This window comes from Bubalus kerabau, chromosome 15, assembly GCF_029407905.1.
Source record: "Bubalus kerabau isolate K-KA32 ecotype Philippines breed swamp buffalo chromosome 15, PCC_UOA_SB_1v2, whole genome shotgun sequence".
In the NCBI taxonomy this organism is placed as follows: Eukaryota; Metazoa; Chordata; class Mammalia; order Artiodactyla; family Bovidae; genus Bubalus; species Bubalus kerabau.
Window position 1 is genome coordinate 62,906,417 of NC_073638.1, and position 23,149 is coordinate 62,929,565.

Below are 23,149 nucleotides of genomic sequence, written 5' to 3' on the forward strand. Positions count from 1 at the left end.
TCACAGAGACAGGAAATATAAAGCTACCAGAGACTGCAGTGATGGCGTGGGAAGTTACTGCTCAATGAGCAAAGTGTTTCCATGCGGGACAATGAAAAAGTTCTGGGAAAAGATAGTGACAGTGTTTACACATCATAAATATAGCTAATGCCACTGAACTGCACACTTTAAAATGATTATAATAATAAATTTTGTATTATGTATTTTTGGGGCTTCCTTGGTGGCTCAGACGGTAAAGAATCCACCTGCAATGTGGGAGAATGTCAGGAAGCATTTAACAGGAGGCTGCCTGTGTGCTGTTTTGGATCTGTCATGAATCCTCTATCCCTTATTAATTCCTGAATATTCAGGAATTAAGTGGAGTAGCAAACTACTCCTGGGGCTGAAGAATGCATGCATTTCCTTCGTTAGTTTTTCCATATGGTGATAAGTAACTATTTACGAACCTCTTCCTTTTTATGAACCATATGGTAAAAGTGATTATTTACAACCCTCTCTCTTTGATATGGATTGCCTTATGATAATTTGTAAGTCTGGACTTTTGATTTTTATCTCTGCTGAAAATAGCTACCTTGTAAGACAATATATACAACCACACTATGTTGAATAAAACACCTTCGCTCCATCAGAGCTCGGGTCCCCATGTCTTTCTTTCCTTCTCTCTCTCTCTCTCTCAGGCTAATTCTTTGGAGCGCACAGGCCCACTGAGCTCACTTTCTTGCCCAGGCTTCTAAGACCCTCTCGAGAAGGCACACTGTGCCTTCACCCCTCCTCGAGAGGGTGCCTGGTGCCTATATGTAGCAGTGCAAGCCCTGTGTCAAGGGCTTTATTTGTTTTCTGCATTAACCAAGGAATATCAGCCTCTTTCACTCTCTCTTTTACTTTCTAATCGACGACTTCAGACCACCAGGTTCTGGTCCATTAAAGGACCTCAACAGGGGACCCAGGTTCGATCCCTGGGTTTGGAAGATCCCCTGGAGGAGGGCATGGCAACCTACTTCAGTTATTCTTGCCTGGAGAATCCCCATGGACAGAGGAGACTGGCAGGCTACTGCCCACTGGGTCGCAAAATGTTGGACATGACTGAGCGACTAAGCACACATGCATACTTTTATCACAAAAAGCTTTTTACCTATGAAAAAAGGGACCAAGATCTTGAGTCAACTGAGAAGGTTAACATACTGATTTCAATTAGGAGAATTAAGACCGGGCTACTGATAAGCAAATTTAGAAAACTCAGCAGTGGCCACAGGACTGGAAAAGGTCAGTTTTCATTCCAATCCCAAAGAAGGGCAATGCCAAAGAATGCTCAAACTACCACAAAATTGCACTCATCTCACACGCTAGTAAAGTAATGCTCAAAATTCTCCAAGCCAGGCTTCAGCAATACGTCAACCGTGAACTTCCAGATGTTCAAGCTGGTTTTAGAAAAGGCAGAGGAACCAGAGATCAAATTGCCAACACCTGCTGGATCATGGAAAAAAGCAAGAGAATTCCAGAAAAACATCTATTTCTGCTTTACTGACTATGCCAAAGCCTTTGACTGTGTGGATCACAATAAACTATGGAAAATTCTGAAAGAGATGGGAATACCAGACCACCTGACCTGCCTCTTGAGAAACCTATATGTAGGTCAGGAAGCAACAGTTAGAACTGGACATGGAACAACAGACTGGTTCCAAATAGAAAAAGGAGTACGTCAAGGCTGTATACTGTCACCCTGCTTATTTAATTTATATGCTTATTTAACTTATTTAACTGAACTGATAAGCTCTAAATTGAACAATTCGAAAGTTCAGTGAGAGAAAATGATCATCATATATGATAGTAATTCATTACTTTCATATGAGTTTATTTCAGTTCAGTTCAGTTCAGTTCAGTCTCTCAGTCGTGTCTGACTCTTTGTGACCCCGTGAATCACAGCACACCAGGCCTCCCTGTCCATCACCAGCTCCCGGAGTTCACTCAAACTCATGTCCATTGAGTCAGTGATGCCATCCAGCCATCTCATCCTCTGTCGTCCCCTTTTCCTCCTGCCCCCAATCCCTCCCAGCATCAGAGTCTTTTCCAATGAGTCAACTCTTCACATGAGGTGGCCAAAGTACTGGAGTTTCAGCTTTAGCATCATTCCTTCCAAAGAAATCCCAGGACTGATCTCCTTTAGGATGGACTGGTTGGATCTCCTTGCAGTCCAAGGGACTCTCAAGAGTCTTCTCCAACACCACAGTTCAAAAGCATCAGTTCTTCAGCGCTCAGCTTTCTTCACAGTCCAACTCTCACATCCATACATGACCAATGGAAAAACCATAGCCTTGACTAGACGGACATTTGTTGGCAATGTAATGTCTCTGCTTTTGAATATGCTATCTTGGTTGGTCATAACTTTCCTTCCAAGGAGTAAGCATCTTTTAATTTCATGGCTGCAGTCACCATCTGCAGTGATTTTGGAGCCCCAAAAAATAAAGTCTGACACTGTTACCACTGTTTCCCCATCTATTTCCCATGAAGTGATGGGACCGGATGCCATGATCTTCGTTTTCTGAATGTTGAGCTTTAAGCCAACTTTTTCACTCTCCACTTTCACTTTCATCAAGAGGCTTTTGAGTTCCTCTTCACTTTCTGCCATAAGGGTGGTGTCATCTGCATGTCTGAGGTTATTGATATTTCTCCCGGCAATCTTGATTCCAGCTTGTGCTTCTTCCAGCCCAGCGTTTCTCATGATGTACTCTGAACAGAAGTTAAATAAGTAGGGTGACAGTATACAGCCTTGACATACTCCTTTTCCTATTTGGAACCAGTCTTTTGTTCCATGTCCAGTTCTAACTGTTGCTTCCTGACCTGCATATAGGTTTCTCAAGAGGCAGGTCAGGTGGTCTGAGTTTATTTAGGAAATGTTAATAGAAAAAGAGCCTGGCATGCTGCAGTCCATGGGGTCACAAACAGTTGGACACAACTTAGCAACTAAACAAAATAAAACAAAATAGAAAAAGGAAGCATGGCTTGCTCTTCAAATTTTTAAAAAATAATCTTAGAATATCAAGCAGACTACAAAATTAATTTCAAATCTTTCATTCTAGAAAATGACAAAACTGTAATACAACACAGACTTTAACTTGTTTTTAGCCCTCCATTTTGGGGAATGAAAAAATACAAAAAGTAAGAACATGCCCTTAAAATCCAAAAGATTTTTAAAAGAAAATATTTTTTAATGATTAAAAATCTTATTTCAGTGCTGGACAACTCTGATAGAAAGTTCTTTAATCTGAGTTGAAAATGAAATTTCTATGCTCTGGAGAAACAAAGGGATCTAATTTCTCTTTCACAAGGTTAAGATAGGTCTTCTGCAACTCAAAATCATTCATCTCTGAGTTAAATATGTCCGTTATTTCATATCACAGTCTCTAACCATACTGCTTTCTCTGAATTTACTCATTTTATCAAGACAAATATGCCTCATTGCTTAGGCAAATATCCAACCATAAATTGGCTAAATAAAGGAATAATTTAGAAGGATACGAATGCTGAGTTTGGGCCTAGTTACAAACAGTAAATAAAAGCCTGAATTTTGTCATGACACAGTTCATTACTGTTGTGAAACCGAGCTCTATCATTTACTAGCTATGCGACAATGATAGTTAATTTTACATGTCAACTTGACTGGGCCATGCAGCGTCAAGATATTTCCATTCAGTTCAGTTCAATTCAGTCACTCAGTCACGTCTGACTCTTTATGACCCCATGTACTGCAACACGCCAGGCCTCCCTGTCCATCACCAACTCCAGAAGTTTGCTCAAACTCATGTCCATCAAGTCAGTGATACCATCCAGCCATCTCATCCTCGGTCATCGCCTTCTCCCTCTGCCTTCAATCTTTCCCAGCATCAGGGTCTTTCCCAGTGAGTCAGTTCTTTGCATCAGGTGGTCAAGATATTTGATCAAACATTATTGTGGGTGTTACTGTAAGGGTGTATTTGGATGTGACATTAACATGTGAATCCTTAGACTAAGTAGACTGTCCTCCCTCATGTGGGCAGACCTCATCCACTTCATTGAAGGTCTGAGGAGAATGAAAGGCTGAGCCTTAGACCGCTAAGAGGGAGTGAAAAGCATCAACATATTAGAGATTCTGAAAACTTTCTAAAAGAGCATAACAGTGACAGGTAGAACATGACAAAAAGCAGTCTGGCATAGTGTTTAGTAAACTATGTTTCACAGGGCAGATTTTCCAGGCTACCCTCTGCTGTTGTATACCCTGCAAACTAAGACTGGTTTTTATACTTTCAAATGGCTCAAAGAAAACAAGGATATTTTGTGACATGTTAAAACTATATGAAATTCAAATTTTAATTTTCATAAGCAAAGCATTAAGACACAGCTGTACTCATTTTTTAATATAAAATTGCATTTTAATGGTAGTGTTAAAAAGGGATGAAAGAGGACATGTGGCCTGCAAAACCTAAAATACTTACTATTTGGTTTCCTAAAAAGCATGCTGACACCTGGCCAACTACATGCACAGGATGTTTAGGAAAGATGGAACTTTTCCTCCTGTAGCAAGGGCTGAATCAATATTTGAGGAGGATAAAAATGGTTTAAGCTTCCTGAGAGGAAGTTAGGTGAATGAAAGTATGGTGGTTGAAAATCTAGGATAGGAGCCTCCTTACCAGGCTATTAGAAAAAGGCCTGTCCTATCTGTGTGTTCTCTGCTTATCCACCTCGATCAAAACATATCAATAAGTAAGTCCTACCCATACCCAAAGGAACCTACAGATTTAGTGCAATCCCTATCAAAACACTCATGATATTTTTCACAAAACTGGGACACAGAACTCCATAATTTATATGGAACCACAAAAGACCCTACACAGCTGCAGCAACCTCAACAAAAAAAGAACAGATGAAGGTATCACACTCACTGACTTCAGGCTATATTACACAGCTACAGTAATCAAAACAGTATGGTACTGGCACCAAAACAGAACTATATATCAATGGAACATAACAGATAGCCCAGAAATAAAACTACATATCTATGGTTAACTAATAAAACAACAAATAAAATAACAAAGGAGCTAAGAACATACAATGGAGAAAAAAACAGTCTCTTATATAAGAGTGATGTTGAGAAAACAGAAACAGCTACATGTAAAAGAATGAAATTAGAACATTTTCCCATACCATATACAGAAATAAAATCAAAATAAATAAAAGACCTAAATCTAAGACCAGAAACCACAAAACTCCTAGAAGAAAACAGCAATACACAGTTTGACATAAATTGCAGCAATAGTTTAGATCTGTCTCCTAAAACAAATGGAACAATAGCAAAAATAAACAAATTGGATTTAATTAAACTTAAAAGCTTTTACAGAGCAAAGGAAATCAATGACAAAACAAAAAGAAAATCTACTAGATTGGAGAAATATTTGCAAATGATATGACTGATAAGGGGCTAATATCCAAACTATATAAACAGCTTAAATAATTCAAAATAAAAACAAAAAAAAAACCAAACAACCCAATTTTTTAAATGCAAAGAAGATCTGATAGATATTTTTTGAAAGAAGACATACAGATGACCAACAGGCACAAGAAAAGATGCTCAATATGAGTAATTATAAGAAAAATATCCATCAAAACCACAATGAGATATCACCTCACAACTGTCAGAAAGGCTATCACCAAAAAAACCACAAATAACAAATGTAAGGACTTTGAGAAATGGGAACTCTCATATGCTGGTGGGGAGAATGTAAACTGCTACAGTCATTATGGAAAACATTATGGAGATTCCTCAAAAAACTTAAAATAGAACTGTAAGATCCAGCAATTCCACTCCTGGATATATATTCAAAGAAACCAAAAACACACAATTTGAAAAGATATATGCACCCCATCGCTCATTAGTCAGTTCAGTCACTCAGTCATGTCCATCTCTTTGCGACACCATGGACTGCAGAATGCCAGGACTCCTTGTCCATCACCAACTCCCGAAGCTTGCTCAAACTAATGTTCATCTAGTGGGTGATGCCATCCAACCATCTCATCCTTTGTCGTTCCCTTTTCCTCCTGCCTTCAATCTTTCCCAACATCAGGGTCTTTTCCAATGAGTCGATTCTTCACATCAGGTGGCCCAAGTATTGGAGCTTCAGCTTCAGCATCAGTCCTTCAAATGAATATTCAGGACTGATTTTCTTTAGGATGGACTGGTTGGATCTCCTTGCTGTCCAAGGGACTCTCAAGAGCCTTCTCCAACAACACAGTTTAAAAGCATCAATTCTCAGGCACTCAGCTTTCTTTATAGTCCAACTCTCACATCCACACATGACTACTGGAAAAACCATAGCTTTGACTAGATGGACCTTTGTTGGCAAAGTAATGTTTCTGCTTTTTAATATGCTGTCTAGTTTGGTCATAGCTTTTCTTCCAAGGAGCAAGCGTCTTTTAATTTCATGGCTGCAGTCACCATCCGCAGTGATTCTGGAGCCCAAGAAACTAAAGTCTGTCACCGTTTCCATTTTGCATTGCTCACAGCAGGATTATTTACAATAGTCAATATAAGAAAGCAATGTAAGTCTCAATCAACAGATGAATGGATAAGGAAGATATAAAACTACAATTTTGCCATTTGCAACAACATAAATGGTCTAGGAGTGTATTTTACTTAATGAAATAAGTCAGACAGAGAAAGATAAATATTGTATGTTATCAATTAATGTGAAATTTAAAAGTAAAGTGAATGAACACAAAAAAATGGAAACAGACTCACAGATATAGAGAATAAACTAGCGGTTACTAGTGCGGAGGGGCTGGGATAAGGGAAAACAGGGGTAGGGGATTAAGAGGTATAAACTACTGGGGATAAAGTAGAGAAGCTACAAGGATATATTGAATAGTAAGGAAATATAGCCAATATTTTATAATAAATTTAAATAGAGAATAATCAATAAAAATACTGAATCACTGTATTATACACTGAAACTAATATATTACTATAAATCAACATGCTTTAAACAACAACAACAAAAATAATACTAAGTCCTACCTACCCACAAGGAATTTCCATCAGGATTCTTTCCAGTTAGGGTAAAGATTTGCTAAAAAAACAAAATAAGAAAAAAGTCCATTTCAGTTATCTATATTATTCAACTGATCATATATCAACACAAATGAACAACTAAAGATCATCAACATTTAAGAAAATCACAAGAATGAAAATGAAGGCCCATGATAAAACACAGAACAAGTAACTCTGGAGAAATCAGAGGTAATTCATGTAGGAAAAGAAAATAATTGTATTTAACACCTTCAGAGATATTAGGTAAGATATTGTATTTAAAAGACAATGGGTATATAAAAGAGCAGAATTAAAAGAACAAAGATGAGAATTTAAAGAAATTTAAAACAATGCCAGTGCACCACCACCCTCCCCATATATACAAAAAACATAAAATTTGAAACCAAAGTTGAAGAAATACAGAAAAATAACCCAAAGAGGGTAATGATCTCTCTAAAATGTATAGGAAAACACTACTTTCTCCCATCCAAAAAACACACATACACACACACACACACGAGGAAAAACAATGCAAAGGATCCAGGGAATAGCAGGAAAAGAAAAATAAATAGATCCTTAGACACATCTTTGAAGTAGAGCAGAGGTTGTGAGACTAGGGCCCAATAAAAGGTTTTACTGGAACACAGTCATGTTCATTTATTTATATATTGTCTAAAGTTGCTTTTTTGCTACAACCACAGTGCTAAGTAGTTGCAACAAGGACCATATGATCTGCAAGGCCTGAAATAATTACTATTTGGTTTTCATAGAAAAATTTTGCTAAATATTGATTTAGTTATATAGCAGCAACTTGGTAAAAAGTAGCTTTTAAATTTAAATAATTAAAACAAAATTAAAAATTCAGCTCTCAGTCATAGCAGCCACATTACCAGTATTCAAACGTCAAATGTATTTAATGGCTATTATACCAGTCAGTGTAGATACAGAATATTTCCATCAACACAGGAAGCAGTACCTGGCAGGGTTTATCTGGAAATTATTATAGACCACTACAGCTATATTTTAATTCTTGCTTCTAAAAGTGCTACAATCAAGGGGCGGGCAGTCAAGATGGTGAAACAGGTCACAGAATTCATCTCTCCTCACAAGTACATCAGGATACGTCTACAAATGGAAATTTCTCACAGAGCACCTGCTGAACATTAATGGAAGACTTCGGATACCTAACAGGACAAGAAAAATCCTTTTCTTGGGTAGGAAACAGACAGACAGACAGAAAGGAGGGATCAAAAAAGAGACCAGCACCCCTGGTGGGAAGCTGAAGGTAAGGAGCGGTTCCTGCACCAAGAAAAATCACCTCATGGCGGGGGAAGTCAGCTGGGACAAAACGGCAACATTAGGGGATCATGGGGGAGCACAAAGGACAGACAGTGGAAGAGACCATAAACAAGATGAAAAGTTAACCCTCAGAATGGGAAAAAGTATTCACAAGTGAAGCAACTGAAAAGAAAACAATCTCCAAAATATACAAACAGCTCATGAAGCTCAATACTAAAAAAAAAAAAAAAAAAAATAAGAAGAAGACCTAAATGATATTTCTCCAAAGACAGACAAATAGCCAAAAAACACATGAAAAGATGCTCAAAAACACCAGACAGTCAATACCCAAATCAACTATATTCTTTTCAGTTGAAGATGGAAAAGCTCTATATGATCAGCAAAAACACGATCAAGAGCTGACTGTGGCTCAGGTCATGAAATCCGTATTGCAAAATTCAGGCTCAAATTGAAGAAAATAGGGAAAACCACTAGGCCATTCAGGTATGACCTAAATCAAATTCCACATGACTTCACAGTGGAGGTGACAAGATTAGATGTGGTGGACAGAGTACCTGAAAAACTATGGATGGAGGTTCATAACACTGTACAGAAAGCAGTGATCAAAACCATCCCAAAGAAAAAGAAATGCAGGAAGGCAAAGTGGTTATTTGAGGAAGCTCTACAAATAACTGCAGAAAGAAGAAAAGTGAAAGGCAAGGAAGAAACGGAAAAGATATACCCAACTGAAGGCAGGGTTCCAGAGAACAAAAAGGAGAGATAATAAGGCCTTCTTAAATGAACAATGCAAATATACAGAGAAAAACAACAGAATGGGGAAGACTAGAAATCTCTTCAAGAAAACTGGAGAAATCAAGGGAACATTTCATGCAGAGATGGGCTTCATAAACACAGAAATGGCAAGGACCTAAAAGAAGCAGAAGACATTAAGAACAGATGGCAAGAATACACAGAACTATGCAAAAAAGGTCTCAATGACCTGGATAACCACAGCAGTATGGTCGGTCACTCACCTAGAGCTGGACATCATGGAGTGTGAAGTCAAGTGAGCCTCAGGAAGCATTACTACAAACAAAGCTAGTGGAAGTGATGGAATTCCAGCTGAGTTATTTAAAACCCTAAAAGATGATGCTGAGAAAGTGCTGCACTCAACAAGTCAAGATTGGAAAAGGTCAGTTTTCATTCCAATTTCAAAAAAGGGTAATGCCAAAGACTGTTCAAACTACCCTACAGTTGCCCTCATTTCACATGCTAGCAAAGTTATGCCCAAAATCCTTCAAGCAAAGTTTCAGTAGTACATGAACTGAGAACATCCAGAGGTACAAGCTGGATTTAGAAAAGGCTGAGGAAGAAGAGATCAAATTACAACATTCCTTAGATCATGGAGAAAGAAAGAGAATTTCAGAAAAACATCTACTTCTGCTACACTGACTACACTAAAGCTTTTGACTGTGTAGATCACAACAAACCGAGGAAAGTTCTAAAAGATGGAAATACCAGAACACCTTACCTGTCTCCTAAGAAACCTGTCATCGGGTCAAGAAGCAACGGTTAAAACCGGACATAGAACAGCTGACTGGTTCAAAAGTGGGAAAGGAGTACAAGGCTATATATTGTCACCCTGCTTATTTAACTTCCATGAAGGGTATATCATGCAAGATGCTGGGCTGTATGAATCCCAAGCCGGAACCAAGATTGCCAGGAGAAATATCAATAACCTCAGATATGCAGATGATACCACTCTAATGGGAGAAAATGAAGAGGAACGAAGAGCTTCTTTAAAACTCAACATTCAAAAAACTAAGAACATGGCATCTGGTCCCATCACTTCATGGAAAATAGATGGGGAAACAGTGGAAACAGTGAGAGACTTCATTTTGGGGGGCTCCAAAATCACTGCAGATGGTGACTGCAGCCATGAAACTAAAAGATGTCTGCTCCTTGGAAGAAAAGATATGACCAACCTAGACAGCATATTAAAAGGCAGAGACATTACTCTGCCAACAAAGGTCCGTCTAGTCAAAGCTATGATTTTTCCAGTAGTCACGTATGGATGTGAGAATTGGACTATAAAGAAAGCTGAGTGCTGAAGAACTGATGCTTCTGAACTGTGATGTTGAAGACTCTTGAGAGTCCCTTGGACTGCAAGGAGATCCAACCAGTCCATCCTAAAGGAAATCACTCCTGAATATTCATTGGAAGGACTGAGGCTGAAGCTGAAACTCCAATACTTTGCCCACCTGATGCAAAGAACTGACTCATCAGAAAAGACCCTGATGCTGGGAAAGATTGAAGGTGGGAGGAGAAGGGGATGACAGAAGATGAGATGGTTGGATGGCATCACTGACTCAATGGACGTGAGTTTGAGTAAACTCCTGGAGTTGGTGATGGACAGGGAGGCTTGGTGTGCTGCAGTCCATGGGGCAGCAAAGAGTCAAACATGACTGAATTGAACTGGAAGAGCCTCTTGATGAGGATGAAAGAGGACAGTGAAAAAGATGGTTTGAAACTTAACATTCAAAAATTAAGATCTGGCATCCGGTTCCATCATTTCATGACAAATAGAAGGGGAAAAAGTGGAAGCAACGGGTTTATTTTCTTGGCCTCCAAAGTCACTCAGATGGTGACTGCAATCATGAGATTAAAAGATGCTATGCCTTAGAAGAAAAGTTATGACAAACCAGCACAGTGTATTAAAAAGCAGAGGCATCACTTTGCCAACAAATGTCTATACAGTCACAGCTATGGTTTTTCCAGTGGTCATGCACAGATGTGAGAGTTGGACCATAAAGAAGACTGAGCACTGAAGAATCGATGCTTTTGAATTGTGGTGCTGGAGAAGACTCTTTAGAGTCCCCTGGACTGGAAGGAGATCAAACCAATCAATCCTAAAGGAAATCAGTTCTGAATATTCATTGGAAGGGTTGATGCTGAAGCTCCAATACTTGGACCACCTGATGCAAAAAGCTGACTCACTGGAAAAGACCTTGATGGTAGAAAATATTGAAGGCAAAAGAAGGAGGGGGCAGCAGAGGATGGTTAGACAGCATCACAGACTGAAAGGACATGAATTTGAGCAAACTCTGAGAAATAGTGGAGGACTTAGGCTTGGCATGCTGCAGTCCATGGGGTCTCAAAGAGCTGGACAGGACTGAGCAACTGACTAACAACAACAAATGGTAAGAGTATGACTTTTGTATATTTTGGATAACAGCCCTTTATCAAGTGAGCCCTCGCAATTATCTTCTCCCAGTCTGTGGCATGTCTTCTCTTCTCTTGATACTGTCCTTCGCACAGCAGAAGATTTTAATTTTAATGAAGTCCAACCTATCTACTCCTTCTTTTACAGATGATGTCTTTGGTGTACCTAAAAAGTCATTGCCATCCCCAAGGTAAGCTACATTTTCTCTGATGTTATCCTATATGAGTTTTATAGTTTATTTTACACATATGTATGCAATTCATTTTGAGTTAATTTTTCTGAAGTAAAGTCTGTGTCAAGATTTATTTACTTATTTATTTTTGCATGTATATGGCTGACTGTTACAAAGCAAAGACTATCTTTGCTCCACTGTGCTGCTTTTGCTCATTTTGTCTAAGATCAGTTCACTATATTCATGTGGGTCTATTTCTGGATTCTGTATGCTGCTCCACTAATCCTTTACAGTAAGTCTTGAAGTCAGGTAGTGTCAGTACTACATCTCTGTTCTTCAATATTGTGTTTGCTATTCTAGATCTTTTGTCTTTCCGTATAAACTATAGAACCAGTCTGTTAACATCCATGAAAACATGCTGGGATTTTAACTGGGAGTGCATGAAATCTACGAATCAATTATGGAAGAACTGACACTGAAAATATTGAGTCATCTATCCATGAACATTATCCATCAGAGGGCAGACAAAATGGAAACCACAACTTCAGAAAACTAACCAAACTGATCACTTGGATCACAGCCTTGTCTAAGTCAATGAAGTATGAGCCTTGCTGTGCAGGGCCATGCAAGACAGACAGGTCACAGTATAGAGTTCTCACAAAACGTGGTCCACTGGAGATGGGAATGACAAACCACTTCAGTATTCTTGCCTTGAGAACCCCACGAGCAGTATGAAAAGGCAAAAAGATAGGATACTGAAAAATGAACTCCCCAGGTGCACAATATGCTAAGGGAGAAGGATAGAGAAATATCTATAGAAAGAATAAAGAGACAGAGCCAAAGCAAAAACAATGCACAGTTGTGTATATGGCTGCTAACAGAAGTCAAGCCTGATGCTGTAACGACCAATATTGCATAGGAACTTGGAATACTTTAGGTTCATAAATCACAGTAAGTTGGAAGTGGTCAAACAGGAAATGGCAAGAATGAGTATTGACATTTTAGGGATCAGTGAACTAAAATGAACTGGAATGGGCAAATAGACCAATTTAACTCATATGACCATTATATCTACCACCCTGGTCAAGAATCTCTTAGAAGAAATGGAGCAGCCCTCATAGTCAACAAGAGAGTACAAACTGCAGTACTTGGGTGCAGTCTCAAAAATGACAGAATGATCTGTTCGTTTCCAAAGCAAATCATTCAATATCATAGTAATCCAGTCTATGTCCCAACCACTAAAGCCGAAGAAGCTGAAACTGAACGGTTCTATGATGACCTACAAGACGTTCTAGAACTAACACCAAAAATAGATGTCCTTTTCATCACAGGGGACTGGAATGCCAACATAGGAAGTCAAGAGATACCTGGAGTAACAGGCAAATTTAGCTTTGGAGTAGAAAATGAAGCAGGAAAAAGGCTAACAGAGTTTTGCCAAGAGGATGCACAGGTCATAGCGAACACCTTCTTCAAACAACACATGAGACAACTCTACACATGAACATCACCAGATGGTCAACACCAAAATCAGATTGATTATACTCTTTGTAGTCAAAGATGGAGAAGCTATATACAGTCAGCAAAAATAAGACCAGGAGCTGCCAGTAGCTCAGATCATGAACTCCTTATTGCCATATTCAGACTTAAATTGAAGAAAGTGGGGAAAACCACTGGACGATTCAGGTACGACCTAAATCATTTGATGATTTACTGCAAGTGACAAATAGATTCAAGGGATTAGATCTGATAGACAGAATGCCTGAAGAGCTATGGACAGAGGTTCATGACATTGTACAGGAGGCGATGATCAAGACCATCCCTAAGAAGAAACACATAAAGGCAAAACGGTTATCTGAGGAGGCCTTACAAACAGCTGAGAAAAGAAAAGAAGTGAAAGGCAAATGATAAAAGGAGAGATGATTCCACCTGATTGCAGAGTTCCAAGAAAAGCAAGGAGAGGTAAGAAAGTCTTTCTCAGTGATTAATGCAAAGAAATAGAAGATAACAATAGAATGGGAAAGACTAGAGATCTCTTGAAGAAAATTAAGAGATACCAAGGAAACATTTCACACAAAAATGGGTACCATAAAGGACCGAAATGGTATGGACCTAACAGAAGCAGAAGATATTAAGAAGAGGTGGCAAGACACACAAAACAACTACACAAAAAAGATCATCATGACCCAGATAACCATGATGGTGTGATCACTCACCTAGAGCCAGACATCCTGGAATGACAAGTCAAGTGGGCCTTAGGATGCATCACTATGAACAAAGCTAGTGGAGGTGATGGAATTTCAGCTGAGCTATTTCAAATTCTAAAAGATGAGGCTGTGCAAGTGCTGCACTCAATATGCCAGTAAATTTGGAAAACTCAGTAATGGCCAAAGGACTGGAAAAGGTCAGTCTTCATTCCAATCCCAAAGAAACATAATTCCAAAGAATGCTGAAACTACCACATAATTGCACTCATCTCACATGCTAGCAAAGTAATGCTCAAAATTCTCCAAGCCAAGCTTCAACAGTACATGATCAGAGAACTTCCACATGTTCAAGCTGGATTTAGAAAATGCAGAGGAACCAGAGATCAAATTGCCAACAACTGTTGATCATTGAAAAAGCAAGAGAGTTCAAGAAAAACATCTACTTCTGCTTTATTGACTATGCCAAAGCCTTTGAATGTGTGAATCACCAGTGGAAAATTCTTAAAGAGATGGGAATACCAGACCACCTGACCTGCCTGCTGAGAAATCTGTATGCAGGTCAAGAAGCAACAGTTAGAAACGGACAGGGAACAACAGACTGGTTCCAAATTGGGAAAGGAGTATGTCAAGGCTGTACACTGTCACCGTGCTTATTTAACTTATATGCAGAGTACATCATGAGAAACGCTGGGCTGGAGGAAGCACAAGCTGGAATCAAGATTGCCAGGAGAAATATCAATAACCTCAGGTATGCAGATGACACCACACTTATGGCAGTAGTGAAGAGGAACTAAAGAGTCTCTTCATGAAGGTGAAAGAGGAGTGAAAAAGCTGGCTTAAAGCTCAACATTCAGAAAACTAAGATCATGGCATCAGGTCCCATCACTTCATGGCAAATAGGTGGGGAAACAGCAGAAACAGTGACAGATTTTATTTTCTTGCACTCCAAAATCACAACAGATGGTGACTGCAGCCATGAAACTAAAAGACCCTTGCTCCTTGGGAGAAAAGCTATGACCATCCTAGACAGCATATTAAAAAGCAGAGACATTACTTTGCCAGCAAAGGTCTGTCTAGTCAAAGCTATGGTTTTTCCAGTAGCCATGTACAGATGTGAGAGTTGGACTATAGAGAAAACTGAGCACCTTAGAATTGATGCTTTTGAACTGTGGTGTTGGAGAAGACTCTTGAGAGTCCCTTGGACAGCAAGGAGATCCAACCAGTCCATCCTAAAGGAAATCAGTCCTGAATATTCATTGGAAGGACTGAGGCTGAAGCTGAAACTCTAATACTTTGGTCATCTGATGCAAGGAACTGACTCATTAGAAAAGATCCTGATGCTGGGAAAGATTGAAGGCGAGAGGAGAAGGGGACGACAGAGGATGAGATGTTTGGATGGCATCACTGACTCAATGGACGTGAGTTTGAGTAAACTCCAGGAGTTGGTGATGGACAGGGAGGCCTGGCGTGCTGTAGTCCATTAGGTCGCAAAGAGTCCGACATGACTGAGCAACTGAACTGAACTGATGATAATGTTGTACCAAAGATTATATGTTAACTTCAGGAATGCATTGATGCACATCTTCCTGGATTGTAGTTAAAGCTGAAAAACAATTTTTCACTTTAGAAATCTAAAGGCTGAAGTAAATAGAGTGGAAAACAAGCAAATATGTAGTAAATAAATCCACAGAATTTCAATATTTGTGTACTTAAAAGTTTTTAGAGCAACAAAACTGTCTAAGGAGTTCCTATTTGTTATTAGAGTGCTTTGTCACTTTCTGTTTTGGTCTTCTTGAGTACTTACTACAGGACAATATTAACATATATTGTTCACTGTGATCATTTTAACTGCTATGTTGTTATCCATGTGTTAATCTTATCTCCTCCAAATAAGAACAGTTTTTTTTTTACTTTGCCCTAAAATGAGAAGTTTAGGTCCAAGCAGATAGTAAACCCTCAACAGCTACTTACTGAATGATTGGCATCACAGAATTATACTGGTGAGACTCTAAATGAAAGCACCTAAAGCCTGATCAAGCTTTCCAGTTGATATATGGTTAAACTGCAACGCTTTTTTTTTTTTTTCTGAACATTTTTCTTTAAAAAACAAAAATCTACCCAAATGAAAAACTCAAGTCACTATGCAGCAACATAATCTCAAAGAGAATCAGCCAAAAAGTTTTTACAAGTCACTGAGATTTAAAACAATTCAATGGCAAGCTTCCATGAAGTTTTGATGAATTTTATTAGCACCATAGATCACTGTCAAAACCACCAATTAGTATTAGAGCAAGCATAACTTGGGACTCTTTTAGTCTACACATTTGTCAATCATGAACGTCTTCAAAGATTACTTACTCCAACCCCCTACTCCACGCCCAGCTCAAAATTGTGAAAACAAAATTTAAATCCAAGAATTCATGGCTTTTTCCCAAAATCTAGATTACATGTAAAATTCATATTCTAATAAACTCTGGATTCAGAGTTCACAGATCACTTGAAAAAGAAAGCACATACACATCTAATTCTTACCAGTTTTTCGGGTTAAAAAAAAAAAAACAAAAAACTAAAGTATTATGTTATTTGCAGCTGCCTTAACAGCAAACGACAATTAAATGTGTGAACAAGGTTGTCAGAATAACACTTATCATTCACACCACTTATGGAAAGGCGCTCTAAGACTTTCAGAAGCACTAATTAAAATTAACGAAAGCAACTTACGGGGACGTGTCAAGAGAGGTACAGTTTGTCATCTGCTGTTTGAAACAGAGGGAAACCAAAAAACCTCAAAGCTCAAGAGTTTTTACTCTAATGTCTAAATCCAACCCAGCTGCCACCGGCACTGAGGAACCGAGCCCAGGGGCTCAACAACCTACTCATTAAGGTAAGAGTTTGAATCCCTTCCATGTTACCCAACTACTTAGAAAAAGACCTAAAGAGGATGCCGGAGGGAATTTTCTTTCAGAAATCAGAAAAGGCCTGGGGTGGGAGGCGGTATCCTGTTTACTACAGAGAGGAGGAAAGTGCAGGAGGAAAGTTGCTTGATATACCCCATCACCAGCCTTTTTTTTTTTTTTTTTCTTTTTTAATTCAACGTGAATGAAGACACTCAAAACGAGAAGAACGTTAATGCTATTACCCACCTCAAACCCCAAAGAACCCAGGAAGACTCTCATCCAGGACTCAGGTGGCTCTTTCTCACCTGGGCCTTGCAGAAGACGGCCGTCCTGACGTAAATGCACTTTTCAGCAATACGCCTTCCAATTGGTTGACTCGAGAGGGAGCCCTCAGTCCTATTGGCTTCAAGAGTCGAGGAGGCGGGAGTTTGGGGCTGACTGTGACAGGCCCGCGGCTTAAGCTCCCAGAGTTCTCATTGGGTCAACGCGAGAAGCCCCAAGATGGCGGTAGCAGGGACCTGCGGCACCGGCGCTCGGAGTACTGGGTCTATGGTGGCGGCGGCCAGCACGAACAACGTCACTAGCTTCCAGCGGAGGGGTCCCAGAGCCAGCGGTGCCGACAGCGGCTGCTCTCGACTGGTGTCCATCGCGGGGACACGGCCGTCGGTGCGGAATGGACAGCTGCTGGTATCAACCGGGCTGCCAGCCCTGGACCAGCTCCTAGGTCGGTTCAGAACGGAGATCTGGGCTCAGCAGAGGGAAAAGAGGGAGGGGACCTGCCGGGGTAGACACCCTGACCCCACATGTCTCTCACCTCTCAGCATTCGGACTTGGAGAGGATGGCCCAGACTAATGGAGGGGAGGAAGGGTTGCATGGAGACTTTAAATGCTGTTAATCAGATCTGGTTTTGTGCTCCCAGTTTCTACTTTGGTGCCCACCAGCCTTTTTCTCGTTTATGACAGGAAACCTACATGCTTTTTACCCTTTAGTGCATTCCTAGTCAAGGGGAATCAGAGACGATTTGGCATTCATCTAGAATCCCGTCCTGGCCTTTGAATGCACCCTATGTGAATCCCAGATAGCCCATGGTTTGGGCTAACCTACAGAAGTTTATCACTTGAGACTGATGGGAATCAATAGAAAATGCTGGAAAAAGTAACTTCCCCTCTTTCGCCTCCTGACTGCTTATCTCCTGGTTCTCAATCTTTAAACTAATCATATTGACTTTAAAAGAATGTATGTTAAAAGCTTAAGATGGATCCAAGTAATGAAAGCCTGTCTTTGACCTTAACAGATGTACCCAGTATCTGCGTTAAATATATGTATATTTGTTTTTGTTATTTTTTTCTCTATATATTTTGCTTCCCAGAGTTACATCTCAAACGATGTTTAAAATTATTTTACATTTTAACGAAAAAAAAAGTCCAGATTTTAGGCTTTCCAAAATCTCTGGAATTTTTCTTGAGAAGGCTTGCTAAAGAATATGCTTGATTAATAACCATTATGTTGAAAAGACTGAACAGATTAAATAGGTAGGACAAAGCTACTGTGATAATAAAGCTTGTAAAGTAGTTAATTCCTATCAGAATGCTACTTTACTAAAATTGGTCCATGTTTGTATTTCATGATTTTATTATTATAGGGTGAGATGTGTCAGTTAAGCCTTGTACACTTTCATAAAATATTACAAATGCCATTGTTCTTGTACTTCCCTTGTCATTTTCACTCTGTAATTTTTTCCCCCACAGGTAGACTTTTGAGATAGGTTTAGCAATAGAAAGGCTAATGAGAAAGAGTATGGCTTCTTACCTCTGTTACTTTATGACCATAACTGGATCCTGGTTATTTCTACATAAATTTAAATAATAAATATGAATGATTTCCCTTAATTGTTTCAACTCTGTTGCCTTCCTAAATTGCATTGTACTGTAAACAGAAATGATTCAAAATATCTAGTTAGCAAATATTTATCTCACTTTTTTTCCCTTGTGAGTTTAACTTGGTGTCATCTTGTATTTAAATGTAAAACTTGGAGGCTGTTCCTAGTCCTTAATTTTTTTTTTTTTTTGGTAACTCAATGGAAATATGTAACTTCATTCACTGATCCTGAAACTCTCCAAACAAAAAGGTCACATATTCTAACATTACATCTTCAGTTCCTCATTAGAATAACAAAATGTAACTAGCACAGTACCTGGTACTTACAGATTCTAAATAAGTTCTTTTAAAGAAAAATAATGTGTAGGAAAAAGCGTGCACAGATTATGAAACATGTAGGATAGAATTATGTATTTGAACTCTAAAATCAGACTTGGCGATTAACTGACATGAATAGAGTCACAAAACTAGTGACAGTCTGGCTGATCTTCAGGCTCCACATTTAATGCTCTGCACTATGCTGCAATTGCTTCCAATTTTTGAGAACTCTTTTCAGGTGTTTTTAACCATTTATTGACTCTAAGCCTAAAGATTTAACTGTATAGCCTCTTAAAGCACCCACCAGAAAGGTGACCCAAAGCACCTTCCTTATGTTTTTTTTACAGTTATATAAACTTGAACTGTAATTTTAAATTTCTTCAGATTTGCTTGAAGTTGGGGAATCTATTTATTTGACTCTAACCAGCTTATGCTAAAAATTAGTGTTCATTAAAATGATTGAAATAAATATCAGTTTGGGGATATTTTGAAATATATTTTGCACATATACAGTTAATTCTCAAATTGCACAGAAGTTGAAGACATTCTTATAACAGGAGTTACTACATTTGGAATAATAAAATGTCTAGAAATATTTTAGTTGTTAACTTCCTAATGGCATTTTTATATTTTGATTTTCTATTTTCTGTGGCCCTTTGGAGCAAACCCTATACATGTGTTAATCATTAAACCATTGTTTGAAAGTGAAACATTTGGCTGCTAATGTGTATACACAAAAGTAAAAGCAATTCAGATTATACTGATGTTCTGAAATGTTATCTGACTCAAGATTGTGACAAGTCTAATATAATCTTATAGTGATAAAATGTAATGATAATAGGATGCTATGACATCAGAATGATGAAATTATACTGTGACATTGTTGTTGCCTAAATGTATTCTGTAGTTACTGCATAACAAGTAAATATTGTATTGTTGCTGACATACACTGCAGTGATATTTTACTACTGCCATTGTGACATTATTGTAATTTTAAGAGTAGATGCAAAATATATTTGAAAGGCATAAAATAGACGAATTGAATGTTAGTTATTTGACAATATAGTAATATTTCCATTGCTTACTCCAAAGTGTTTTATAAATTTGAGACGTTTCTATTACTGCGTCTTAACTTTCATGATCTAATTGTATTAAATACTTTTATTCTTTATTTTATTGTTAGATATCGATTTATATTTCCCAAGTTGACTAATTTACATTCTGGGATTTCCTAACCCAGTTTCTCAACTGTCCCTTTCCAGAATATTTATGTTGTTATTTGAGGACACTGTGTGTAAATACTTCATTTTTCTTCTCCCAAGAATTTCCAAGGAGATTATATAGTAGATAAAAGATTCTGGCAGAATTTCTCTTTTCCTTGAATATAAAATAGTTGATTTTAGGGCCATGTTGACTAACATAGAGAAATTATCTCCCAGGCTCATCCTTCAAAAAGATATTTGAAGGGCAGATGACTTCTCGGTTTTAACTGGATTAAACTCGGTGGTGTTCAGAATTTATTAAATTTTGACAGACAACTGAGTGGAAATAGGAATTGGGGTAAATAATAATCCAGGAAGACTGCCCTGAAGAAGCTTGAGGGTAGCTACCATTTTCAACATTGTCTTGAAAAAGTAAATACTGGTGGGCATAGTCCTTTCCTCCACTAGATTTTAATCTGGCTTACCTGATAACTCAGCGGGTCAAGTATCCACCCATAATGCCGGAGACACAGGAGAAGCGTGTTCGATCCCTGGATTGGGAAGATCCCCTGGAGAAGGAAATGGCAACCCACACCAATATTCTTGCCAGGAGAATCCCATGGACAGAAGAGTCTATTGGGCTACAGGCTATGGGGTCTCAAAGAGTTGAATACCACTGAGCACAGACACATCTTAATCTGGAGTATGGGATGATGTACATTAAGCTTGGGCTGTTTATTTAGTATAATCCTGGTTGTGATATTTTAACAATTGACACCTGTACATTTAAAGCAAATGCCATTCATTCCTTTGCAAAATGGTTTCATAAAATTTAATCAGCAGAACCATTCTCATTGTTGATGGCTTTTCTGTTTTGATTCCCATGTTTGCCAAGCCAATAACTGATAACCAAGAGTTGTTAGGATGTTTCTTACCTACAAAAAGTAGACTTGTTAATCATATAACTGCAATTTAATTTGAAGTGTGGCATTAATTAGGTAGTTAAGGATATTGCTATGAACGAAGCATATGGCTGTTACATTGCATTTTCCCTTCAGTGGCTTTAAGATGCCTGTTTTGCTTCTATAATTTTAAGCAAAACTACTGATTTATAGAGAGCACTGAAAAGAACTAGGATGAAAGACTTCTCTTTCCTAACTTTTATTTCTCTTCCCTTTTACTTAAACTTTTAACTTTGAAAAAGGAGTTACCCTTATTGTAAAATAAGATATCACTTATGTACCTTCATATTCTAATATATTAATTTGACCTTGTTTACCCTAAATGTATAGCTTAATTAGAGATTTGTTTTGGGAACTGTGTAGGGATTGAATTTTCTCCCTTTAAATTAATATATCATTGTCTAACTATTCACTTGATTTTTTTTTAAAAATCTTTCCTTCATATTTAAAAAAGTTAAAAAATAGATATTGACACTTAAAATCTTAAATCTTCTAGTGTTTCTTAAGCTTTTATATTTTTTCTACTTTTAAGACAAAATACTGGCACTTTTTTAAAATGTAAAAGCTTGATGAATTTTATACTTTAAGACATTACTTGAAAAGTATTTTCAAGCTTTCAAACTTGTGTAAACTTACAAGTTGATAAAATTTTCTCCCATATTTTTTTAGTAAGCTGGAGATGAGCTTAAATATACTTCTTAAAGTGGTCTAGAGGTAAAACCAAAAATTTATTTTAGTGACCTAGAATATTGGCGGTTTATCTGATATGATTAAAGGGAAGACAAGGCATTGAACAAGACCATTTTTGACTTCTTTGTGTGTGTGTCCACCTGCGCAGTGTATCATACTTAATTGGGAAACTATTTCTTGATCTGTTCTCATTATTTTGCTATGAATATCATTCACAAAAAGCATTTATTTCTCTGAATATTCCACTTGGAGGCCTTATATGAATTCCTAAGACAAGTGCTTACTTACGCTGTTACTTACCTGTCAGACATTTTAATGTACTATTGGAAAATGATATTTCTGTTTTAATTAGGAACTATTAGTGTGAAATCTGTGCTGCTCTTGAAATTGCTAATGAATTGCTGAATTTAAAAACGTATTGAAAGCTAACTTTTGTTGAATATATCATGTCAAGCATCTTGTGTTTAGCCAGTTAAGCTTTTCAATTTTGAATAGGGAGAATGACTGCTAACTTATTAAAATTTCCTCTAGTTTAAAATATAGCTAGAATCTCAGTATATTGAGTGAGATATTTCAAAATACCTTATACAGAGTATTTGGGGGAAATGTGGTCCTACACACAGTAAAATGAAGTTTGGAAGAATATAGGAACTTTACAGCTACATGTTTGTGTATATGGCCATGTCAAAATCACTTTACCTCATATACATAGAATAAAAGCTTGATTTATAAATAATAAGGTGGCTTCTTCTTATTTCCCGTGACTAACCTTCCAAATGACCAGCTTTACTACGGCCAATTCAAATTTGAGTCTAGTGAATTTATATAATATAGCCCATTAGAAAAAAAGTAGGTTGCCTTTTTGTAAGAGAAGCCCAATAGAATATTAATTTGGCTGATAAAAATTATTAAAATGTCCTCATATTATCTTGTTTTAAGTAATGTTTACATTTTCCAAACATAAAAATTTTCCATATATAATTTTAGTATATGTGATATTTAAAACTTTTGTTTCCTGAATTACCAGAAACAGTGGATTGTTCAACTCAGGTGGAAAACTACCTTCATAGTATAGTCTGATTTGCTGTTTACTGTTAATATAGTAATACAATTAATACTGATAATACATTTATCATATAATCTATTTACTGTATCATGTATTGATTGTTTCTAATCAGAAAATAATTGCCAGAATGGTGAGAGTAGCTCTTACTGTACTTCTTTGGGCAAGACACCTGAGCAAGATATCATATCATTCAATTGGAGA

At 37.9% G+C, this 23,149-nt stretch overlaps 2 protein-coding genes across 10 annotated transcripts in view; one reads left to right on the forward strand and one right to left on the reverse strand.

The window, feature by feature from the left end:
• The window catches only part of IMMP1L (inner mitochondrial membrane peptidase subunit 1), a 73,487-nt gene extending 56,282 nt beyond the window's left edge, over nucleotides 1–17,205 (reverse strand). The window contains exons 1-2 of one of the 5 annotated variants that reach the window (XM_055549213.1): nucleotides 17,078–17,195; nucleotides 7,050–7,097 (exon numbers count right to left, since the gene is read on the reverse strand). The gene's annotated coding sequence lies outside the window, so the exon portion shown is untranslated. Of the gene's footprint in view, nucleotides 1–7,049; nucleotides 7,098–16,655; nucleotides 16,746–17,077 lie in introns of those variants that run through there. The other 4 variants (XM_055549210.1, XM_055549211.1, XM_055549214.1 and 1 more) reach the window with 4 other exon arrangements.
• ELP4 (elongator acetyltransferase complex subunit 4) overlaps nucleotides 17,182–23,149 on the forward strand; it is a 244,446-nt gene continuing 238,478 nt past the window's right edge. For all 5 annotated transcript variants that reach the window (XM_055549205.1, XM_055549209.1, XM_055549206.1 and 2 more), the window contains exon 1: nucleotides 17,182–17,555. In XM_055549205.1, the coding sequence (XP_055405180.1) occupies nucleotides 17,333–17,555 (223 nt within the window). In that variant the 5' untranslated portion in view covers nucleotides 17,182–17,332. The remainder of the gene's footprint in view (nucleotides 17,556–23,149) is intronic.